Source organism: Ascaphus truei, chromosome 12 (genome assembly GCF_040206685.1).
Source record: "Ascaphus truei isolate aAscTru1 chromosome 12, aAscTru1.hap1, whole genome shotgun sequence".
Lineage (NCBI taxonomy): Eukaryota > Metazoa > Chordata > Amphibia > Anura > Ascaphidae > Ascaphus > Ascaphus truei.
Window position 1 is genome coordinate 51,501,154 of NC_134494.1, and position 24,895 is coordinate 51,526,048.

The following is a 24,895-nucleotide window of genomic DNA, read 5'->3' on the forward strand; positions in this document are numbered from 1 at the left end:
TACAGCGACCTCCAACTCATAAAAACAATGTATTTATATCACCTACCATCGGTATATGGCAAGTTGATTTTGTAGTGGTCATACACCAACACATCCCCTGAATGAGTCAGAGTCACCTGCTTTCTGGGATCCTGATTCAGAATTAGGTTTACTGACTGGATACAAGATCCATCTTGGTTCTGCAAAACAAAAATACATTAACTGTATGTTTAGCAAGTAGCTAATCGTTTTATGCATGCGTAAAGTAACCTTATAGTTGACTTTTTTTTAGCGCGACTTGTAATCAGTAATGCCACCTTTTTTTTATCCCCCCGAGATACTTACTATACAAGTTACCGGTTTTACGTCCCGTTTTCTCATTTTAATGACTGTTTAAAAGGGAGCCGCGCCTGATGATGTTGCCTGTTTGGTCAGAGATTTGGCAGTCATTTGGTTTCCCTGGAGGGAGGACTTACACCCAGTGACTTCATTGTGTAAATAGCTTGGGAACTGGGGTGTCCGCAGAGCTGAAAATAGCATGGTTCAGATCCTAACGAGGGATCAGTGAAAGACCTTGCTGCTGTAATTGCCCAGAGGGGCCATCAATACATTGCAAAGGGATCACATTAATTAACTGTGTACCAAATAGTGTAATTGTACTTTGTAGCCAAACTGAAAGTTCTAGCAGTTTACAACTGCGTTGTAAATTCTCCCGTGATACGCCTACTTCCTTATTAGTGGAGAAGGAGCGGCTCAGTGAGTAACGACACTGATTGGCACTGCGTGTGAAGCAGGGGAACCTGGTTCAGTTCCTGGTTTTGGCTCCTTGTGACCTTGGGCAAGTCACTTTATCTCCCTGTGCCTCAGGCACCAAAAACATAGATTGTAAGCTCCACGGGGCAGGGTCCTGTGCCTGCAAAATGTCTCTGTAAAGCGCTACGTAAAACTAGCAGCGCTATACAAGAACATGCTATTATTATTATATTGGGCCTGTTTGACTCCACTTCAATGATGACCTATTGGTAATTGATGCTTTTTGTTCAAATTAGGTTTCATTGTTTAGTAAACTAAAATGTGGCAGGGATTCCTTTTCTTTATCCCTCCCTTTTGTGTGATATCCGGTCACAAAGAAGTGGAGTGCGTACATTATCATGTATCAGAGGGAAGAGTCATACAAACCAAGAAACAATTTCAGGTTCATCCTGAACAAACAAACCAAAAACGGAGATTTCACATTTTGAAATAATAATCGTTACATAATTACATATAGTCCTCATTTTGTTTTTTTTTTAACAAGTTAATAACATTGATAAATTGTGAATACACAAAAAAGCAACAATGCCTTCCAAATAATTATTTATTTGTAATTACTGTATCTAAACCAGGCGACACTCCAGAGTTCATCGGTGGTTCCTGGAATATTTCTGTTTCCTTGTGTTTGCGTATGAAACACCAAAACAACACGTATGGCCTATGGGTCACCAATGGAAAGTTGCAATGTAGATCCCTGATGATGTCGCAACTTTCTTTTGGCCGCCCCAGGATGACCACAAAGTTATTTGCTGTCCAGAAGAAAATATTCTGACCCTTGGACAAAATGAGTGATAGTTCAGGAACTAGAAGATCCCCAGGGGCCAGGGAAAACGAATCAGTTCACTGCACTCCCGGTTCAAGTAACTAAGTCCCCTCCCATCCCCCAGAAAAAGGGAGAGAGGGGAGTGCTGCTTTAAAATTGATTACAAATGTAGTTGCCTTGATACATAATAGATGATCCGTAATCCATTTGTAGGCTATCATTTCACTCCTCGACCTTGTTTTTTTCCCCCCCAAGATATTTAATTATACCAGTCTTTTCTCACATGTACAAACTAACAGGTCATTGTGAGATTTCACTCCACACCTCAGTCTTCATGTCTCCATTGCTCATACAAATGTAGAGTTGCTAACCTAGAATAACCTCATAATATAAAGTCCAGTTGGTACTGCACCGACACACTTTATTCGAGCAAATACCCAGTATGTACCTGGCAGATACCTGGAATGCGCCGCTCCTCACCTCTGACAAGCCCCGTTGCGTTTGCCTTCCCAGCCTGGGTTCATGCCTGGCTGACGGGCGGCTGATCTGTTAAATGATAATGATTAGGATTTAATAGGCTGCAATGCTTCGCGTGTCTACCAGATGGCATAAATTCATGAATTGTAATGCAGTATATATATATATACTGTGCAGTATTGCAGCCAGCTGGAATAAAATGCTTCAATCCCTGCCTGGAAAATAACCCAATGCACTCGGGCAGAAAACAGTCACAAACCTCAATACACCCGGGTATACCCGAATTCGTGGGACTAGCCGAGCTCGAATAAAGTGTGTCGCCAGTGTATAGGCACACCTGTGAGGTCCTGTATTCCAAACATACAGTATAATCATTTGTTTCTTAATTTGGACCAAAATACATAAGGATCAATACACATGAATAAAGCTGTCTACTCCTTATTTACCTTAACCTATGTATGGGGATAGACAAAACACTTTTATCGTCAATTGCTTGTGAAAAGAAGAAACTCTAGATGACAATAATTCTCTGTTCTCATGAATTGATTCTTTCATAACATTACCTCAGGCAACTTTCAGCAGGTGTTTTTCACATTAGCTGCTGTCTCTCTTACTGAGCACTTGACAAAAAAAAATTCCTATATTCAAAACTCTTCTCATCTCAGAAAACTACAAAGACACTGATGCTGACACCTGAAACCCCGATAAGGTTAAGCTGTGCTGATCGCTCGTCTGATTTGCGTTCCAGAAAGTGCTTTAGCAAAATTTCACATAATTCTGAAGCCACTTATAGCTCGATGACTAGTTGTGTCACCAAGTCGGAGGAACAGGATGACTAGAACCTTTGTGATTCAGCTAAAAGAGCTCCCTGGGTTTTAGTTTACTTTACTTTTCCTATTTGATGTTTTGCTCCTGGCACAATTGCTGTAGCGTTCAATGATTTCAGCCGAGCACTTGGGTTCGGTCAGAAAGAGGTTCATGATTTGGATCACCTTCTCACTCTGAAAAGCAACATGTTGTAATATAAAGAAGGCTAAGTAGGACATCGGTCTTCGACACCAAACTAGGGTGAATACGTTGGTGAACATCTTAAATCCAACAGGTTACAAGATCAAAGGCAGCATGGATCCTATTGGAGTGGCATGGGTAGCAAACCAGGGTGGAGCAATAAATGTTGTTCACCTATTGTATATTTCAGTAAAGCCACTTTTCCACATAGTAGACTAGGAAGTGTTTGGGTAATAGACATCAACAGTGGTCACTAGCAAAGTGGTTGCTGTTTTGGCCACCCCAAACAGCAATGGCTACCTCAAAGAGTTGTTGAAAGCAGAGTCATATCTGAAAAGAAGATTATGACCAGTGGATGAAAAGTTGATCATTTATAAAAGACCAAATCCTTAAAAGGTGAAATGTGGTTATATTACCCAAAGCACTGGTACTGCAAACAGTACTGTACTTCACAAATAAGTAATCCGTGTTTCCATTAGGTTTTGATGGGTTGAGGCCCTCATAAAGGTGGGTGAGCCTCAGAAACACAATTTGTTTTTCCTGTAAAAGTTATGAAAGCTTCTTAAATAAATGTATTATTTGTTTTAGAAAAAGTATTTTCTGTGTAAATCAGAACAAACAACATTATATTTAGTTTTCCTTCCATTGTCTTTCTGCAAATCCATTTAATTATTTCAGTGGCCTTTGAGTTTTGGTGTAATTACTCTGACGTGAGTTTAATTTTTCTATTTATTCTTATTTACATTTTTTATCTTTCTATAACAAATGCTTACTTTACGTTTTGCATCTTTTAAATGATTAGTCCCACATAGGACTAACCCGAGGTAAACTAATGATAGTAATAAATGTACGTCTAAATCTGGATTGACAATGTTTTAAAAAGTTTTCCTTTATGCAGAGGACTCGGAAGAAGGGCAGTTACTGTTTGTCTGACAGTAATTTACAATGATGCATTTCCGCTCCCCGTCAGGGAGCTAGTTGGGAAAAGAGAAGAGTGGGTTACTTACCAGATTGTAAGACAAACACATAGCAGAATAGATTTAGTTCACCTATGTCCCAATTTACAATCTTTACAAACAACTTGACATGGTTCAGTCCACCATATTCTGAAGGGTAGTAAGATGTGGGATGCGTTAAGTCTGGGGCATGGTCTTTTTACAAAAATAAGACACCTGTACATATTTTATTATATTGTTTAAGTTAAAGTGTAAACATGGTAAGTCGAGACTTGTTTGGAACCTGACTTTATTTAACCACCACTTCGTGTGACGTCACTGCGTGTTCAACAAGAGCTTGTACAGATAATGCCCTTCCTCTCCCCCTTAGCTTATCTTTCTTGGCTCAAAGACAGGAAGAGCTTAGGGTAAAGGCGAGACTTTATTGAACGACCCGTACACACACACACACACACACACACACACACACACACACACACACACACACACACACACACACACACACACACACACACAATCCCAGATGGAAGAGAAAACATGCTTATTATTTTCAAAGAACACACATTTTTGTTTGAAGTATGCTAAATTCTCTTTAAGGAAAACAATTACATTTTTAAGTTCAGTACATAGGTTTTTGTAGTCCGATATGAAAGATTGCACCATGTTTATAGTCCTCAGATTTTGTGGGTGAAAGCATCAATCATCCACATTTAACCCATTTGTGATATTACAACTATTAGATGACTTGTGTCCTGCTTTTGGAGTGCATCTTTCATTCTTACTACTTCCGCAAAAACACTGCTCTAATGCAACCATTAAAAAAATTAAACACACCAAAAAACGAATATCCAAACATACAGATGTACCGGTAGTACACCTTATTTTACTTACTGATACCGTAGGATATTGCGTTACAACGAAGAATATCGCCACATATCACACCAAAATGCAGCCGAGGGAAATATATTACCCTGGCCACATCTGTATATTGTATATGAAATATAAAGCCACCAAAATAACGTTTTCAACTCCAATTAAAATATAACGTTTCTGTGGTGCAGACATGAACTCCAGATTTATAATACACAATAAGTCCGTCTGAAAGCCACGGGAATATATCTTAAGACTTTTGGTACTGCATTTTGCTGCAGTATTGCCCAGTTTGGTCACATGGGAATTTTTGGCACATCACCTGCTTGTTACTGTAAGCGCAAAGCTAAATATCACCGTGTTTTATACACTGCGCTATGCAGCTGCAGCTTTATTTGATGGATCGAGCAGAATAGTAAAACTGACATTAATGTCAAACAATGCGTGTCCATTTTGCTTTTGCTTTGTTTTTATTGCCGTCTATTTAGCAACAAAGAGATTACACTTGACACAACATTTTCCTCCCATTCGTCTTCCATTAGATTATTTGACGCTACTAATATGAAAACGATATCTTACCAGTCCACATGGTGCATTCTGCAGAGTGACCGTAAATATTCCCGAAGCAAGACTCTTTGCCAAAATATATTGGCAAGAAGCCTGAAAGGTGTATTTGCGCCCATCAAATGTCATAATGTGGACATCGCCAGTGACAGAGCATTCCGCTGGCAAACAAACATATAAAGAAAGTATTATCTATTTGAAACACAATGCATATTTTTTCATATTGCCATAAACACTGGTATAACTGGGTTTGCCAGCTTCTCATGTGGGATTATACTGTGCTGGCGAGTCGCTGTAATTAGTTTCCATGTAATGTATGTATTGGTGGGTATGGTGTAGGAACATTCTGCTTGAATGTGTGTTGGCTTAATCTGGCTTCTTAAATTAACCCCTATCCCATTTCTTTAATCGTGATCAAGATGCTCATTCAATGGTATTAAAAGTTACCATGAGGATGTTAGTTGTACCGATTCTGGTTTCTTTACGTGGGAATGTGTTATATGTCTGACTACAGTATTATCACCATTCTGGTCAAGAAATACAAGTCCAGTCTTGTTCTAGAAATCTCCATTTTCATGATGAATGTGAGACTTGTGAACCTGGGGCACTGATATAAGAGTAAGAAAAACAAAGATTGGTTTGAAATACTATGATGACAATACTGCAATACTGCAATACTGCAATACTGCTACTGTACTTTGCAGCTATGTGTATCTGGTAAACAAATGAGACGGCATTAGCACAGTGTCTATGTACAAAAGAAGGATGCTGGAAGTTTCCAAGGATGTCCGGTCAGTATGAGACTTCAGATACATACCCGGGCATATAACTTCTGTGCAAATCCACTTTCCTCCTGTGCATGTGCTAGAAATAAAACAAAAACAGAAATAGAAGGGGGAATAGGGGGAAACAAATGTATTTTTATATCTCACCAGAATATAAATAGATAATGATAGCAGGAAATAAATAGAAGTTTCTTATATTGCCAGTAGTAAATTCATTTGTCGGTCTCTTCTCTGAGTTGTGGTTTGATTTGAAACAGAAACACTACGTTTTAAATGATAAGAGATAGTGATATCTGAAGGGGAAGAAACTGTTTTGAGAACCAGTGCCAGTCCTGTCACTTTGGGCAAATCAGTTTATCTGTTTCTGTCTTTGACACAAAAAAAAGCTGTGTGTGCCGAGCACGCACATTTTAAGTGAAACTTCTTTGTCTTTTGTCACACAAATTGTATTTGTGATGGTGATGTTTTTAATTAAAAATCAAAACACAATTTCAGTGACAAAACACAAAGGAGTGTGACTTAGAACGCATATGCGCGACACTAGTATATTTATACTAATTGTGAATTCCGCGTGTGTGACTCTGTGTGTGTGACTCTGTGTGTGTGTGTGTGTGTGTGTGTGTGACTCTGTGTGTGTGTTACTCTGTGTATGTGTGACTGACTGTGTGTGTATGTGAGACTCTGCGTGTGTGTGACTATGTGTGCGTGTGTGACTGTGTGTGTGTGTGACTGTGTGTGTGTGTGACTGTGTGTGTGTCAGCACCGGGATCTCAGGGGATGCAGCTCTCTCCCTGCCCAGTGTTCCCCGCTCCTCTCCTCCCCCTCGGTCAGTGGCGCGCATGCGTAGAAGCTCACGGCCATGCGCAGAGGTTCCGCAGCCGTTAGTGCGCATGCGTGTTGGAAGAGGGGGGAGCGCCAATGTACTTCGTGGACAAGGGCAGTACTGCGCATGCGTGGTGGGGCCTGCAAGCTCCTCTTCTGTGCATGCGCGATGAGTGCGCACTAGGCGGGTGACGTCACCCACGGTATGGTTTCTCGTTACAAGGTAAGGATTTTTTCTATAGGTGGCAGCAAACAAGTTTCACTTCAAAATAAAATAGATTCTAAAATACTTTGTCCCTATTTATTTAATAAAAAACCTTCTGGTGCCGGAAGGCGCCCTACGACCCACTCAAATGTCTTATGAAATAGCACTGCTCAGTAAATGCGGGGCTTATTCTCCCCAGCTGGACAATCCTGCTGTAATACAGATGTAGCAAACGTTTTTGCAACCCATGGCCCGCTGCACAGGGAAATACACAACGTGCCAACAGGAGAAGTGGCCATTGTTTCCAATCCGCGAAGGGGGTGGGGCTATCGCACTATTTCACTCGCAGCAGCGCACCACTGGTTGGAATAACGTTGGCTACATCAGTACTGTGCACCTACAGACAGACTCAAACTTTCTGTTGCATGTACCAAAGTAGCGTAAAGGGCAAGTCTTTTTCCTGTAATTATCTGAACGCAGCATCATGTAACTCTTTCCTGAAGTGCAATTAAATAAACAGCAGAGGTTCTGTGCATGGGAAGACCCTCAGCCTGTTACATAATGGGGTTCTTGGGCATCATATTTAAATGGTCCGTGGTATATTAATGCTTAAAAATGGAATAGAAACATCATTTTGAAAAGGCTTTCTGTTTAATATGTGCAGGTGCAGGTCCCATCACATGTACAAGGGATGTAAGAATTAAATACATGAACTGACCAGTTGTTGCATTCATCTTGTACCACAGAGCCAGGGTGATAGGGCGTTCCATGGAAGTCACAAGGACATTCTGAAGGTTTGACACATACATCGTTTTCATAAATTAGACCTGTAAAAAGTAAATATATATCAATAGGTCAGCGTACAGCGGCTCTAAATAGAACTTATGGGGTAGTGTTGCCTTAGAACTCTTTTTATGATTAAAAATGAACATTGTTCCAAAAACTTCCCTTAAATTAGTAAAAAAAAAAAGAATTAAAGTATAATGTAAGACGTAAATGCCTTTTTATTACATGGCTTTATATGGGCTAACATGACAATCATGGAGTTTCACTGTCTTCTCTCTACCCCTTTTTTTATCTAAAGCCCTCTCCTGCCTACACCTCTCACTGACTGCCCCACACCTCTGGAATGCCCTTCCCCTCAATACCCGACTAGCACCCTCTCTATCCACCTTTAAGACCCATCTTAAAACTCACCTCCTTAATGAAGCATATATGTAGCTCCGTGGCTAATACTATACACCTCATACATCAACCTTGATCCCTTGCAAAATAACTCACCAGAACACTCTCCTACTGTCTCTACGTTCTTCCTACTTACCACTTAGATTGTAAGCTCTTAGGGACAGGGACTCCTCTTCCTGATGTTACTTTTATGTCTGAAGCGCTTATTCCCATTATGTGTTATATTATTGTGTCACGTGTATTACTGCTGTGAAGCGCTATGTACATAGATGGCGCTACTGTATATACATAAATGTATACATACACACATACATTGTACCATATTTAGCAACTAAAGACAGAGAAGCAAATGAGTTATCAGAAGAAAATAGTAAAAACAACAGAACTACAAAGACCATGGAGAAATGAAAAGTACCTTCGGGACAGTAGCACCCATCCACACACGATATTTCACTATCAATACATGGTTTCTTTTGATGACAAGATGTCGGGCAACAGTCAACACACTCATTGTAGACCAAATCTTTGTCACATTGGATATCTGTACAGGAAAAATTCCAACTTAAACACACGCAATGATGTAAGCAAAACATGAAGTGCGTCATGTTTTGTCACGCTACTGTATATCAATCAGTAACATACAAAAGCCATGGGTGGTCACAACTTTAACTGAGCAGGTGGTATATTACTTGTAAATGGGCAACCTCTGCAGAGCGTCTACAATATAATCGATAATGATCACCAAGCGGGAAGAAGAATGAGGAATTACTCATTAGTTAAGACATTTTGTCACAGTGACCTGTTCAATGGGGTTTCAAGCAAGAGGAAGAAGATGAAAACTTTGCATGGGAAGCAGAGTGTTGTAAATAATTCTGTCTTGAGTATGCAGATGTGTCCAGACTTACTGATTTCAGGGCCGCGAACCAACAAGCCAAAATACGCGGCCCGTCTGTGGGTCTCGAAAACAGTACATTTTGCGGCCTGGAAGGATTAAAGCGGGACCCTAAAGCATTAATCCTACCGGGCCAGCCAGCCTGTAAGAGCTGCGCACAGAGAGAAGCAGACACTGTCTCCTCGCACAGAGAGAAGCAGACACTGTCTCCCCGCACAGAGAGAAGCAAACACTGCCTCCCCGCACAGAGCTGCGCACAGAGAGAAGCAGACACTGTCTCCCCGCCCAGAGCTGCGCACAGAGAGAAGCAGACACTGTGTCTCCCCGCACAGAGAGAAGCAGACACTGCCTCCCCGCACAGAGCTGCGCACAGAGAGAAGCAGACACTGTGTCACCCTGCACAGAGCTGCGCACAGAGAGAAGCAGACACTGTGTCTCCCCGCACAGAGCTGCGCACAGAGAGAAGCAGACACTGTCTCCCCGCACACAGAGAAGCAGACACTGTGTCTCCCCGCACAGAGCTGCGCACAGAGAGAAGCAGACACTGTGTCACCCTGCACAGAGCTGCGCACAGAGAGAAGCAGACACTGTCTCCCCGCACAGAGCTGCGCAGAGAGAAGCAGACACTGTGTCTCCCCGCACAGAGCTGCGCACAGAGAGAAGCAGACACTGTGTCTCCCCGCACAGAGCTGCGCACAGAGAGAAGCAGACACTGTGTCTCCCCGCACAGAGCTGCGCACACAGAGAGAAGCAGACACTGTGTCTCCCCGCACAGAGCTGCGCACAGAGAGAAGCAGACACTGTCTCACCGCACAGAGCTGCGCACAGAGAGAAGCAGACACTGTGTCTCCCCGCACAGAGAGAAGCAGACACTGTGTCTCCCCGCACAGAGCTGCGCACAGAGAGAAGCAGACACTGTGCCTCCCCGCACAGAGCTGCGCACAGAGAGAAGCAGACACTGTGTCTCCCCGCACAGAGCTGCGCACAGAGAGAAGCAGACACTGTGTCTCCCCGCACAGAGCTGCGCACAGAGAGAAGCAGACACAGTGTCTCCCCGCACAGAGCTGCGCACAGAGAGAAGCAGACACTGTCTCCCCGCACAGAGCTGCGCACAGAGAGAAGCAGACACTGTGTCTCCCCGCACAGAGCTGCGCACAGAGAGAAGCAGACACTGTGTCTCCCCGCACAGAGCTGCGCACAGAGAGAAGCAGACACTGTGTCTCCCCGCACAGAGCTGCGCACAGAGAGAAGCAGACACTGTGTCTCCCCGCACAGAGAGAAGCAGACACTGTGTCTCCCCGCACAGAGCTGCGCACAGAGAGAAGCAGACACTGTGTCTCCCCGCACAGAGCTGCGCACACAGAGAAGCAGACACTGTGTCTCCCCGCACAGAGCTGCGCACAGAGAGAAGCAGACACTCTCTCCCCGCACAGAGCTGCGCACAGAGAGAAGCAGACACTGTCTCCCCGCACAGAGCTGCGCACAGAGAGAAGCAGACACTGTGTCTCCCTGCACAGAGCTGCGCACAGAGAGAAGCAGACACTGTGTCTCCCCGCACAGAGCTGCGCACAGAGAGAAGCAGACACTGTGTCTCCCCGCACAGAGCTGCGCACAGAGAGAAGCAGACACTGTCTCCCACAGAGAGAAGCAGACACTGTGTCTCCCCGCACAGAGCTGCGCACACAGAGAAGCAGACACTGTGTCTCCCCGCACAGAGCTGCGCACAGAGAGAAGCAGACACTCTCTCCCCGCACAGAGCTGCGCACAGAGAGAAGCAGACACTGTGTCTCCCCGCAGAGAGCTGCGCACACAGAGAAGCAGACACTGTGTCTCCCCACACAGAGCTGCGCACAGAGAGAAGCAGACACTGTCTCCACGCACAGAGCTGCGCACACAGAGAAGCAGACACTGTGTCTCCCCGCACAGAGCTGCGCACACAGAGAAGCAGACACTGTGTCTCCCCACACAGAGCTGCGCACAGAGAGAAGCAGACACTGTCTCCCCGCACAGAGCTGCGCACAGAGAGAAGCAGACACTGTCTCCCCGCACAGAGCTGCGCACACAGAGAAGCAGACACTGTGTCTCCCCGCACAGAGCTGCGCACAGAGAGAAGCAGACACTGTGTCTCCCCGCACAGAGCTGCGCACAGAGAGAAGCAGACACTGTGTCTCCCCGCACAGAGCTGCGCACACAGAGAAGCAGACACTGTGTCTCCCCGCACAGAGCTGCGCACAGAGAGAAGCAGACACTGTCTCCCCGCACAGAGAGAAGCAGACACTGTGTCTCCCCGCACAGAGCTGCGCACACAGAGAAGCAGACACTGTGTCTCCCCGCACAGAGCTGCGCACAGAGAGAAGCAGACACTGTGTCTCCCCGCACAGAGCTGCGCACAGAGAGAAGCAGACACTGTGTCTCCCCGCACAGAGCTGCGCACAGAGAGAAGCAGACACTGTCTCCCCGCACAGAGAGAAGCAGACACTGTCTCCCCGCACAGAGCTGCGCACAGAGAGAAGCAGACACTGTGTCTCCCCGCACAGAGCTGCGCACAGAGAGAAGCAGACACTGTGTCTCCCCGCACAGAGCTGCGCACAGAGAGAAGCAGACACTGTGTCTCCCCGCACAGAGCTGCGCACAGAGAGAAGCAGACACTGTCTCCCCGCACAGAGCTGCGCACAGAGAGAAGCAGACACTGTGTCTCCCCGCACAGAGCTGCGCACACAGAGAAGCAGACACTGTGTCTCCCCGCACAGAGCTGCGCACAGAGAGAAGCAGACACTGTCTCCCCGCACAGAGAGAAGCAGACACTGTGTCTCCCCGGACAGAGCTGCGCACAGAGAGAAGCAGACACTGTGTCTCCCCGGACAGAGCTGCGCACAGAGAGAAGAAGACACTGTCCCCCCGCACAGAGCTGCGCACAGAGAAGCAGACACTGTGTCTCCCCGCACAGAGAGAAGCAGACACTGTCTCCCCGCACAGAGAGAAGCAGACACTGTCTCCCCGCACAGAGCTGCGCACAGAGAGAAGCAGACACTGTGTCTCCCCGCACAGAGCTGCGCACAGAGAGAAGCAGACACTGTGTCTCCCCGCACAGAGCTGCGCACAGAGAGAAGCAGACACTGTGTCTCCCCGCACAGAGCTGCGCACAGAGAGAAGCAGACACTGTGTCTCCCCGCACAGAGCTGCGCACAGAGAGAAGCAGACACTGTGTCTCCCCGCAGAGAGCTGCGCACAGAGAGAAGCAGACACTGTGCCTCCCCGCACAGAGCTGCGCACAGAGAGAAGCAGACACTGTGTCTCCCCTCACAGAGCTGCGCACAGAGAGAAGCAGACACTCTCTCCCCGCACAGAGCTGCGCACAGAGAGAAGCAGACACTGTGTCTCCCCGCACAGAGAGAAGCAGACACTGTGTCTCCCCGCACAGAGCTGCGCACAGAGAGAAGCAGACACTGTGTCTCCCCGCACAGAGCTGCGCACAGAGAGAAGCAGACACTGTGTCTCCCCGCACAGAGCTGCACACAGAGAGAAGCAGACACTGTGTCTCCCTGCACAGAGCTGCGCACAGAGAGAAGCAGACACTGTGTCTCCCTGCACAGAGCTGCGCACACAGAGAAGCAGACACTGTGTCTCCCCGCACAGAGCTGCGCACAGAGAGAAGCAGACACTCTCTCCCCGCACAGAGCTGCGCACAGAGAGAAGCAGACACTGTGTCTCCCCGCACAGAGCTGCGCACAGAGAGAAGCAGACACTGTGTCTCCCCGCACAGAGCTGCGCACAGAGAGAAGCAGACACTGTGTCTCCCCTCACAGAGCTGCGCACAGAGAGAAGCAGACACTCTCTCCCCGCACAGAGCTGCGCACAGAGAGAAGCAGACACTGTGTCTCCCCGCACAGAGCTGCGCACAGAGAGAAGCAGACACTGTCTCCCCGCACAGAGCTGCGCACAGAGAGAAGCAGACACTGTGTCTCCCCGCACAGAGCTGCGCACAGAGAGAAGAAGACACTGTGTCTCCCCGCACAGAGCTGCGCACAGAGAGAAGCAGACACTGTGTCTCCCCGCACAGAGCTGCGCACAGAGAGAAGCAGACACTGTCTCCCACAGAGAGAAGCAGACACTGTGTCTCCCCACACAGAGCTGCGCACAGAGAGAAGCAGACACTGTGTCTCCCCGCACAGAGCTGCGCACAGAGAGAAGCCGACACTGTCTCCCCGCACAGAGAGAAGCAGACACTGTGTCTCCCCGGACAGAGCTGCGCACAGAGAGAAGCAGACACTGTCTCCCCGCACAGAGAGAAGCAGACACTGTCTCCCCGCACAGAGCTGCGCACAGAGAGAAGCAGACACTGTCACCCTGCACAGAGAGAACCAGACACTGTCTCCCCGCACAGAGCTGCGCACAGAGAGAAGCAGACACTGTGTCTCCCCGCACAGAGCTGCGCACAGAGAGAAGCAGACACTGTGTCTCCCCGCACAGAGCTGCGCACAGAGAGAAGCAGACACTGTGTCTCCCCGCACAGAGCTGCGCACAGAGAGAAGCAGACACTGTCTCCCCGCACAGAGCTGCGCACAGAGAGAAGCAGACACTGTCTCCCCGCACAGAGCTGCGCACAGAGAGAAGCAGATACTGTGTCTCCCCTCACAGAGCTGCGCACAGACAGAAGCAGACACTGTGTCTCCCCGCAGAGAGCTGCGCACAGAGAGAAGCAGACACTGTCTCCCCGCACAGAGAGAAGCAGACACTGTGTCTCCCCGCACAGAGCTGCGCACAGAGAGAAGCAGACACTGTGTCTCCCCGTACAGAGCTGCGCACAGAGAGAAGCAGACACTGTGTCTCCCCGCACAGAGAGAAGCAGACACTGCCTCCCCGCACAGAGCTGCGCACAGAGAGAAGCAGACACTGTGTCTCCCCGCACAGAGCTGCGCACAGAGAGAAGCAGACACTGTGTCTCCCCGCAGAGAGCTGCGCACAGAGAGAAGCAGACACTGCCTCCCCGCACAGAGCTGCGCACAGAGAGAAGCAGACACTGTGTCTCCCCTCACAGAGCTGCGCACAGAGAGAAGCAGACACTCTCTCCCCGCACAGAGCTGCGCACAGAGAGAAGCAGACACTGTGTCTCCCCGCACAGAGCTGCGCACAGAGAGAAGCAGACACTGTGTCTCCCCGCACAGAGCTGCGCACAGAGAGAAGCAGACACTGTGTCTCCCCGCACAGAGCTGCGCACAGAGAGAAGCAGACACTGTCTCCCCGCACAGAGAGAAGCAGACACTCTCTCCCCGCACAGAGCTGCGCACAGAGAGAAGCAGACACTCTCTCCCCGCACAGAGCTGCGCACAGAGAGAAGCAGACACTCTCTCCCCGCACAGAGCTGCGCACAGAGAGAAGCAGACACTGTGTCTCCCCGCACAGAGCTGCGCACAGAGAGAAGCAGACACTGTGTCTCCCCGCACAGAGCTGCGCACAGAGAGAAGCAGACACTGTGTCTCCCCGCACAGAGCTGCGCACAGAGAGAAGCAGACACTGTGTCTCCCCGCACAGAATTGCGCACAGAGAGAAGCAGACACTGTGTCTCCCCTCACAGAGCTGCGCACAGAGAGAAGCAGACACTCTCTCCCCGCACAGAGCTGTGCACAGAGAGAAGCAGACACTGTGTCTCCCCGCACAGAGCTGCGCACAGAGAGAAGCAGACACTGTGTCTCCCCGCACAGAGCTGCGCACAGAGAGAAGCAGACACTGTGTCTCCCCGCACAGAGAGAAGCAGACACGGTGTCTCCCCGCACAGAGCTGCGCACAGAGAGAAGCAGACACTGTGTCTCCCCGCACAGAGCTGCGCACAGAGAGAAGCAGACACTCTCTCCCCGCACAGAGCTGCGCACAGAGAGAAGCAGACACTGTGTCTCCCCACACAGAGCTGCGCACAGAGAGAAGCAGACACTGTGTCTCCCCGCACAGAGCTGCGCACAGAGAGAAGCAGACACTGTGTCTCCCCGCACAGAGCTGCGCACAGAGAGAAGCAGACACTGTCTCCCCGCACAGAGCTGCGCACATAGAGAAGCAGACACTGTCTCCCCGCACAGAGAGAAGCAGACACTGTGTCTCCCCGCACAGAGCTGCGCACAGAGAGAAGCAGACACTGTGTCTCCCCGCACAGAGCTGCGCACAGAGAGAAGCAGACACTGTGTCTCCCCTCACAGAGCTGCGCACAGAGAGAAGCAGACACTGTGTCTCCCCGCACAGAGCTGCGCACAGAGAGAAGCAGACACTGTCTCCCCGCACAGAGCTGCGCACAGAGAGAAGCAGACACTGTGTCTCCCCGCACAGAGCTGCGCACAGAGAGAAGCAGACACTGTGTCTCCCCTCACAGAGCTGCGCACAGAGAGAAGCAGACACTGTGTCTCCCCGCAGTGAGCTGCGCACAGAGAGAAGCAGACACTGTGTCTCCCCGCAGAGAGCTGCGCACAGAGAGAAGCAGACACTGTCTCCCTGCACAGAGCTGCGCACAGAGAGAAGCAGACACTGTGTCTCCCCGCACAGAGCTGCGCACAGAGAGAAGCAGACACTGTGTCTCCCCGCACAGAGAGAAGCAGACACTGTGTCTCCCCGCACAGAGCTGCGCACAGAGAGAAGCAGACACTGTGTCCCCGCACAGAGCTGCGCACAGAGAGAAGCAGACACTGTGTCTCCCCGCACAGAGAGAAGCAGACACTGTGTCTCCCCGCACAGAGCTGCGCACAGAGAGAAGCAGACACTGTCTCCCCGCACAGAGCTGCGCACAGAGAGAAGCAGACACTGTGTCTCCCCGCACAGAGCTGCGCACAGAGAGAAGCAGACACTGTGTCTCCCCGCACAGAGCTGCGCACAGAGAGAAGCAGACACTGTGTCTCCCCGCACAGAGCTGCACACAGAGAGAAGCAGACACTGTGTCTCCCCGCACAGAGAGAAGCAGACACTGTGTCTCCCCGCACAAAGAGAAGCAGACACTGTGTCTCCCCGCACAGAGAGAAGCAGACACTGTCTCCCCGCACAGAGCTGCGCACAGAGAGAAGCAGACACTGTGTCTCCCCGCACAGAGCTGCGCACAGAGAGAAGCAGACACTGTGTCTCCCCGCACAGAGCTGCGCACAGAGAGAAGCAGACACTGTGTCCCCGCACAGAGAGAAGCAGACACTGTGTCTCCCCGCACAGAGAGAAGCAGACACTGTGTCTCCCCGCACAGAGCTGCGCACACAGAGAAGCAGACACTGTGTCTCCCCGCACAGAGCTGCGCACAGAGAGAAGCAGACACTGTGTCTCCCCGCACAGAGCTGCGCACAGAGAGAAGCAGACACTGTGTCTCCCCGCACACAGAGAAGCAGACACTGTGTCTCCCCGCACAGAGAGAAGCAGACACTGTGTCTCCCCGCACAGAGCTGCGCACACAGAGAAGCAGACACTGTGTCTCCCCGCACAGAGCTGCGCACAGAGAGAAGCAGACACTCTCTCCCCGCACAGAGCTGCGCACAGAGAGAAGCAGACACTGTGTCTCCCCGCACAGAGCTGCGCACAGAGAGAAGCAGACACTGTGTCTCCCCGCACACAGAGAAGCAGACACTGTGTCTCCCCGCACAGAGAGAAGCAGACACTGTGTCTCCCCGCACAGAGCTGCGCACAGAGAGAAGCAGACACTGTGTCTCCCCGCACAGAGCTGCGCACAGAGAGAAGCAGACACTGTGTCTCCCCGCACAGAGCTGCGCACAGAGAGAAGCAGACACTGTCTCCCCGCACAGAGCTGCACACAGAGAGAAGCAGACACTGTCTCCCCGCACAGAGCTGCGCACAGAGAGAAGCAGACACTGTGTCTCCCCGCACAGAGCTGCGCACAGAGAGAAGCAGACACTGTGTCTCCCCGCACAGAGCTGCGCACAGAGAGAAGCAGACACTGTCTCCCCGCACAGAGCTGCGCACAGAGAGAAGCAGACACTGTGTCTCCCCGCACAGAGCTGCGCACAGAGAGAAGCAGACACTGTGTCTCCCCGCACAGAGCTGCGCACAGAGAGAAGCAGACACTGTCTCCCCGCACAGAGCTGCGCACAGAGAGAAGCAGACACTGTGTCTCCCCGCACAGAGCTGCGCACAGAGAGAAGCAGACACTGTGTCTCCCCGCACAGAGCTGCGCACAGAGAGAAGCAGACACTGTCTCCCCGCACAGAGCTGCGCACAGAGAGAAGCAGACACTGTGTCTCCCCGCACAGAGCTGCGCACAGAGAGAAGCAGACACTGTGTCTCCCCGCACAGAGCTGCGCACAGAGAGAAGCAGACACTGTCTCCCCGCACAGAGCTGCGCACAGAGAGAAGCAGACACTGTGTCTCCCCGCACAGAGCTGCGCACAGAGAGAAGCAGACACTGTCTCCCCGCACAGAGCTGCGCACACAGAGAGAAGCAGACACTGTCTCCCCGCACAGAGCTGCGCACAGAGAGAAGCAGACACTGTGTCTCCCCGCACAGCTCTTACAGGAGCAATTCATGTTCTTTTCATTCATTCTTTTACATAGGTATTGAAGCAGGGGGTCTCCACAGCTGAACCCCAATCATGTCAGCTCCGGGATCCCCCTGCTTCTGCAGATACAGCCCTCCGAAGGTTGCCGGGAACTCCTGCAAGTTTAAATGTCCCGCGTCGCGGCTTCCTATTGGCCAACGTGACCGATACATTTGAACTTGTGTTACCTGAAGTAGGTACATTAGCACTGCTGCTTTATCTTGTTACCGTTTAATAGATTTGTATTTATTAGCTACATACCACACTGTTTAAACATCATCCTCCACCCATGGAGGGGGTTTCCGGCGTGTGCACAGGCCCGTGCATATTCAGCCAAAGCTCGACACCATGTTGCATTATCGCCCTCTGACCTTATAAAGAGAACCAGCATGAACGTAATGAACTGGGTTAAAATACAGCGATCAGAAGTGTTATTCCACAATGCTGTTGTTTTTTTACAGTACTTCTCTGTCCCTTGTTAGAAATTGCTCAAGAAGGGACAGCAGGAAGTGTTACTGTAATACTAGGACTGCTTTACATTGTTGCATGTTAATGTTAATGTTCAGGTGATGGTGGGTAGGGTGGGTGGGGGGTTGTAACGTTACCTTCCACAATAAAGACATATATTTGTAAATTAACAAGGGGCTAGGGACGCATTGCAGCAAAGTGGTTAACATCATGTCTGCAAATACATGAATTTGGTGTTCTTTCTAGTTTTATTGTTTGCATTGAGAATAATTCCCTATATCAGTAGAGACAAGTTTCTACGTTTCACAGACCCAAGAAACATGCTGTATGTACCCAACTGAAGCAGAGTAAAATAGAGGTTACGTATTTAATAATAATACATTTTTTTAAATGGTCTATTTTGTCTGTAGCTTTTCCTCAATATATTATAATACAATGGTTGAGACTTGGCAATATGTTAATTATAGAACTGACTATAACAATCTCACTGTAGTTAATTTCACTGTTGTAATTCTCAACTCCAGTCCTTAAGACCCCCCCAACAGGTCAGGTTTTCAGGATATCCCTGCTTCAGCACAGGTGGCTCAATCAGTCGAAGACTGAGCCACTGATTGAGCCACCTGTGCTGAAGCAGGGACTGATTAAGCCACCAGTGCAGGGATATCCTGAACAGCTTACCTGTTGGGGGATGGGATGGAGTGGGGGTGGGGGGCCTGACTTGAGAATCCCTGAGTTAAGTACTAATTTACAATTATCTGTACACATCATGGGCTGTTCACGTTTTATTAGAACTCTGTAATATATCATTTTTGTTTATAGATTCTTATATGCCGCTGACGGTGTAAAATGGGACGTGGGATAAACTAGACCTACTGTATGGTGTATCTCTCCTCTCAAGAGCACTAATGTACAATTATCTATGTATTTCATGGGATGTTTACTGTTTATTATTAACTGTGCAATCCATCATTATAACTCAATCATATAATTACTGTATAAATGCCAATATGGCACTGATGGCTTACACGGAGCTGTATGAGAAATGAATTCCTCCTCTGAATGGCATACAATATACAGTATTTTGTGTAACCTGCAGCCCAGGCAGAGAGATTGAGGTCCCCCAGGTCACAAGAGTCTAGCCCTCTGTCTAGAATCAAACATCATCCTCCCACTTGGAAGACCAGCAGGTTAACACCTGCCCCCCTGTGGCGAAGAACAATATCTATATTATTAACAGCTTACTTACATGCACAGGTCATTTGCACAGCCGGCCATGAAAAGAAAGGGACTCACGGACTCATGGCAACCTTGAAATGGAGATTGCAGTAGCGTATCACACAAAGAACGCGCCATCTAGGGAGAGATGGGAACATTATATTCCTGATGCATTTAATTCACGTGCATCACATACAGTATTGTGATTTACATACTGGAATAGAGCCAGCTAAATATGTGTATGACAAATATTTTGACATTATTGTGGCCAGTATATACAGTAGCATGCTGAAAGTTGTATCTGTATGTATCTGCTCTGGGATTCCCACTTCCCAGTGACAGACCTTCTTGTACCTTCTCATTATGTGCTTACTGAATGTTCAAGACAAGCGCAAGTTTTTCTACTATTGACATTGTACAAAGAAGCAAATACATGCAGCAAACAGCAGGAAATATAGTACAGCGTATATTATAGAACACTTACAGTGTCCAAGCAAATATGTCATGGTCCCTAAACTGTATAAACTAGAAACGTTATAATTAATTGCGAGGATGACAAAGATCTGGTTACAATAAGATTACATTTGAATGTTTTTATACCTGTTTTGCATGTTGGCTTTGCCTTAGACATGGTGGCTCGTACGGAGAAGAGACGTCTCCATGGATAGACGCTTCATGGGGAGAGTTCTCTCTCCAGCTATTTACAAATTCTTCAATGTCTTCTGTCAGTTTTCCTGCAGGAAACATGCAATTTATATTTCACTGGATATGTGCATTTAGTGCATTTTACAGATGGTAGCTTCTTGCTATTTGCCATTTCACTGGTTTCCAAACCATTGCTTTGCTTCACAAGGGTTTTTAGGTACAATTCCTTTTAGATATATGTAATGCTTTGACATCTACTATATATTTTGGAAAGTTGCTGTCTGGTTTTTGTCTCTGTTTGGAAACTGGATACATTCTATTTTTAATTCTGAGTTATTACAATTTCTCTGACAAACAAGTCAGCCACTGGATGTTGTGCCTGGTAGGCTATGTATCTGGCACGTGACATCATACTGGTAACATCATAATGCACATCGGCTGGTGGCTGGTAGGGAAAGTCAGATAGCTATAAAGCTTACAATGGTGAAAATGGGGGTAATCAGCGCATTAATAAAGGCAGTGGGCTCGGCTGGTTACCCCTATTTCGTATTGGGGATGAAGGGGTTAATTTTATATGCTGTTCCCATGTATTATTTTCCCCTATATGCATTGCTGTCCCCTTTTTGCAGGCTAGTCACTACCTGCAGTGCTGAATAACAGGAGCCGTTCCATTAAGACTGCTAATTTAGGAACGGAGTGAGCCAGCACCCTGATTTTTGGTGTGCAGCCTCAGTGTAACACCCCAAGAACACATATATTAAAAATATAACTTTGTCATAAGGGAAACATATATTTTTGATAAAGTGCCTTTCTGTTGCAGTTTTAAAATGTACCGGCAGGATGCTATTTTTTTCTGCCTGCCTTTGTAATGCATTAAGGAACAAAGGTTATGCATATATGAGCCCCCGGTTGGGAGATGCCGATGCGTCTAGGGGATGAAAGACCCCAGATTCTTAAAGTGTCACTTAATCAGGATGTTTCTGAGTAGCAGATCCTGTTACTCATCCTAGATATTTCACACCTTGGGACCAAACTCCAGACATTGCGTCCCCAGAAATGAGTGGCCCCTTTTTACTTAGCAGTGCTACCAAGCTGCTTACTGAGCATGCTCAGAGTTACCTGGGCTGGCTGTAGGATTTGCCCATGTGACATGGCAGGTTCTGATAGGAGGAAGATAATTCCTTGCCAATGGGATGAGGCTAATGTAACACTTCACAGGCCATTGTCCTTAAAAAGGCCTGTACCCCTCATTCCTGTGTTGTTGTTGCTGTTGTTGTTGTTGTTGTTGCTACCTGATTTCTTCAAGCGGATAAGACCTAAGTACAGCGGCTACGATTCCAGAACGCAAGGGGTTAAAAACATCGCAACAAGGAAACTTGCCCTGCTTCAGGATTTCGTTAGCCCTGGGGATCCAGAACGAACCCCAGAGAACCAGAAAAGACTTTGCACATTCACAGAAGGATTGGACTGACTATTTATTTGGCAATTTGCAAAAGGACTACATTTTAAAAGACAATCTTCTGGTGCTTTGCACCTTTCTGGACATTATTCTCTGTTCCTCTACCCTTAAGTGCAATTATTAAGTTTATTCTGCAGTTGTCGTGTGTTTGCCTATCAAGGGAATAAATCTCAGTTTATTTTGCTCAACCTGTTCTGCTCAATCAGGATCCACGAAATATAAATGTGTTATTAAGCGCGTCTCCCGTCACACTTACACTGAAAGCAGACGAAGAAAGGAAGTCAGTTGGCAGGCGAGGATAAAGTAAGAATGCTGGAGAAGGAGAGAATTGGGGACATCATAAGGTATTAAAGGAAAGTGATGGGAGGGAGAGAGATGAGGGGGAGGGAGAGAGATGAGGGGGAGGGAGAGAGATGAGGGGGAGAGAGAAGGGGGTGAGAGGAGGAAGAGGGATAAGGTTCGATTCTTAGAATCCCCAGATTAACACCGGATACTTTCAGCTAGTGCTTTACAAAGGAGCAAAACTTCCCATTTGTAAACAAATTCGCCATTGTTTTAGTAACCTAGGTCCTGGGATGCAATTCAGGATAAGCCCGAGCTTTTATATTGCATGTCTCTAAAAGGGTAACTTCCACATTAATTGAACTGTGTTCACATGACTGACTAATCATTTGACCACTATACAGTAAGTTCAGTCTCTGAATGTGAAGCTGGCAGAATTAGAAGGAAAGTTCCAGAACTCTGCTCGTCTGAGAAAACATGGCAGTGTTGAACTTTTGCTTTAGACCCTATTGTTGAAACCTTTATTTCCTATGGAAAATGGAGGGGGAAATTGAAAAAGGATTTCCAGTACTGTCTCCAAAACCTTGATTCTACCAACAATTTTTATTTTATCAACCTTGAATTGCCAATTTTCAATTTGGATGTGAAATCTCCCTCAAGAAGGCCCCCCAGAGCAGGGGAGCGCAAACTTTTACTGCTGCGCCCCTCTGTCTGGCCTGCTCCCCCCTCCTACCTGTGTCAAATGACGCTCCCGGGTCATGTGACGTCAGGTCACATGACCCGCGGAGTCATTTGACGCCTGTGACGTCATGTCACATGACCCTGCAACTTCATTTGACGCTGCGTTACCACGGAGACACGTCACAGCGTCTGAATCCCGGTAAGTTTTATTGTTGCAGAGGCCTCACCCGATCCCCCGGCATTTAATTTAAATGCCTTGGGGAAGAGAGCAGAACCTCTGCAACTGCCTGCGCCCCCCCAGAAAAATCTCCCGCCCCCTCGCGCCCCCCAGTTTGCGCACCCCTGCCCTAGAGGTTTATATAAACAACCAGTACAAAAAAAACAGCATTACTTCCTAAAAGAGACGGACAGCCATTTTTACACCTCACCCAAAAAACATCAACTGATATAATCTGAAGTACTAGAGTATTTAAAAATAAATAATCACTGAAAGCAAACACAATGCTTGGGGAAATAGTACTATCAACGATGTGTATGTTTTTTAAAATAATGATTATGTATTGCAACTTTGAATTCACAATTACCTAAAGCAGATCACACAGAGCGCATGCCATGGGATATAGCTTATGTTTCACCTGTTAACAATGTAACTTACCATAACTAGTCAAAAGCTCATCTTGTACAATTCCATTGTTGTTCCCGCAAAGTCCTTGCGTTTTCCCCACATAGTCTGTACCCATCTTAATATAAACTGAAGACATCCCATCCCAAGCCAAAGTGAACACATACTGCAGTCTAATTATCACGTATCCAGCGATTTCCTGCAGTTGCAGGTTCCCAACAGTGTAAGGCAGTTGTACCCTAGAATGATAAATAAATATTTTTTTTATATTATTATTTTTTTAGATATATATTTGCTTTATTGCAAAGTGCATTATAGGCAGAAATAATTGCAAGTATGCAAACGAACGTGTCACATATTTCCCCCAAAGCCATTGCAAGCTCTTAAACATCAAATAATATTTAAGCTGCAGATATAAAGATTATGCGCACGGACATTAAAATAAGCACACGGGGAATTTGTTTCTAGAACGGTTAGTTGCGTTACATTTGACAGTATAGAGTATAGGCCCTGCAGCCCTCTATTTCTAATGATTTGCTGACCCGTCAGGGTGTTCTGCACCAGTTTAACATGACGTTAAGAATGTCGTAACTTTTCTCCCATTACAAACCCTGAAGAAGGGTTTTTTGAGGGGAGAGAGAGGTATATGTGAGTTACCACCATGTTTAGGTACAGTATGACTTAACTAACGTCATGTGAAGTCCTTTCATTAACCTTACCAGACTTTGGTGGACATGCAATCTCATTATCACTTAACAGAGCTTTGTGGATCTTGGTCTAAGGCTGTGGCCACGCTAGCGCTGAGCGTGCTGACCGCGCGTTGCTTGCCGAGTTTAGTTTCGGCAATTGAAATTGTCTCGTCCCCGCTCACGCGGTGCATGCGTGCACACACGCTCACCCATGCTTGGCGCTTAGATAAACAGAAAAAAGAGACTTTGAAGCGGGCTCAGCTTGCCTGCAACGCCCCCCAAATTCCTCCTCCCCCCCCCGCGCGTGCTTGCGAAATAGCTAGGACACCCGGTGCCAATGCTTGAAGAGCTGGTGACATCACCGCTCCCAAGCATGAGCGCGGTCAGCGCCAGCGGAGCCGCTGCCTAAGAAAGTACCCAGCTAATTTGGTTACATACTGTAGGAAAGAGTGCAAAAGAAGTACCTGAGTTGATTGTGGAGGACTTCATGTTTTTGGAGCATTATTTCTCCATCTCCAGCAAAATACAAACTAACAGACCGTTCGCAGGTGTAGGGGAAAGTGCTGCAGAGTGGGTCATTGTGTACCTACAATGACATAAATAATAACACTAGTAATGTTCCTACGTAACGTACTGTCATTATTCAAGTTATATACAGTAAAGAATTTTACATAACATAGGCAGGTTTAGGAAGCTGTATTTTGCTCTGTATTTAGCAAAAAACACGCACCCTTAGGCCGCGCTTATAGTGACGGCGACGCGACCGAAAACAAATGCATTGCCGCCGCCACGTGCGCTTATAGTAAGCGCGACGGCGACAATGCGACGGAGCGAAAACTGGTAGCCGGCAAAATTTGATTTTTTGAGGTCTGTCGTCTCATTTGACGGCTCTTGAACCAATCAAATGGCCGGAAACCCACGATGCCCGGCGAAATATAACTGTCGCCGGTGGCGACGGGTGATGTCACCCATCGTGTTGCTGTCGCCATCGACGGCACTATAGGC

At 47.6% G+C, this 24,895-nt stretch overlaps 1 protein-coding gene across 2 annotated transcripts in view; it reads right to left on the bottom strand.

Annotated features, from left to right (window-relative positions):
* The window catches only part of OTOG (otogelin), a 214,438-nt gene that overhangs the window by 120,295 nt on the left and 69,248 nt on the right, over positions 1–24,895 (bottom strand). For both annotated transcript variants that reach the window (XM_075567700.1, XM_075567699.1), the window contains exons 7-16: positions 24,355–24,476; positions 23,235–23,440; positions 20,113–20,246; positions 19,544–19,650; positions 18,091–18,200; positions 8,843–8,968; positions 7,961–8,069; positions 6,248–6,294; positions 5,446–5,591; positions 47–179 (exon numbers count right to left, since the gene is read on the bottom strand). In XM_075567700.1, the coding sequence (XP_075423815.1) occupies positions 47–179; positions 5,446–5,591; positions 6,248–6,294; positions 7,961–8,069; positions 8,843–8,968; positions 18,091–18,200; positions 19,544–19,650; positions 20,113–20,246; positions 23,235–23,440; positions 24,355–24,476 (1,240 nt within the window). The remainder of the gene's footprint in view (positions 1–46; positions 180–5,445; positions 5,592–6,247; positions 6,295–7,960; positions 8,070–8,842; positions 8,969–18,090; positions 18,201–19,543; positions 19,651–20,112; positions 20,247–23,234; positions 23,441–24,354; positions 24,477–24,895) is intronic.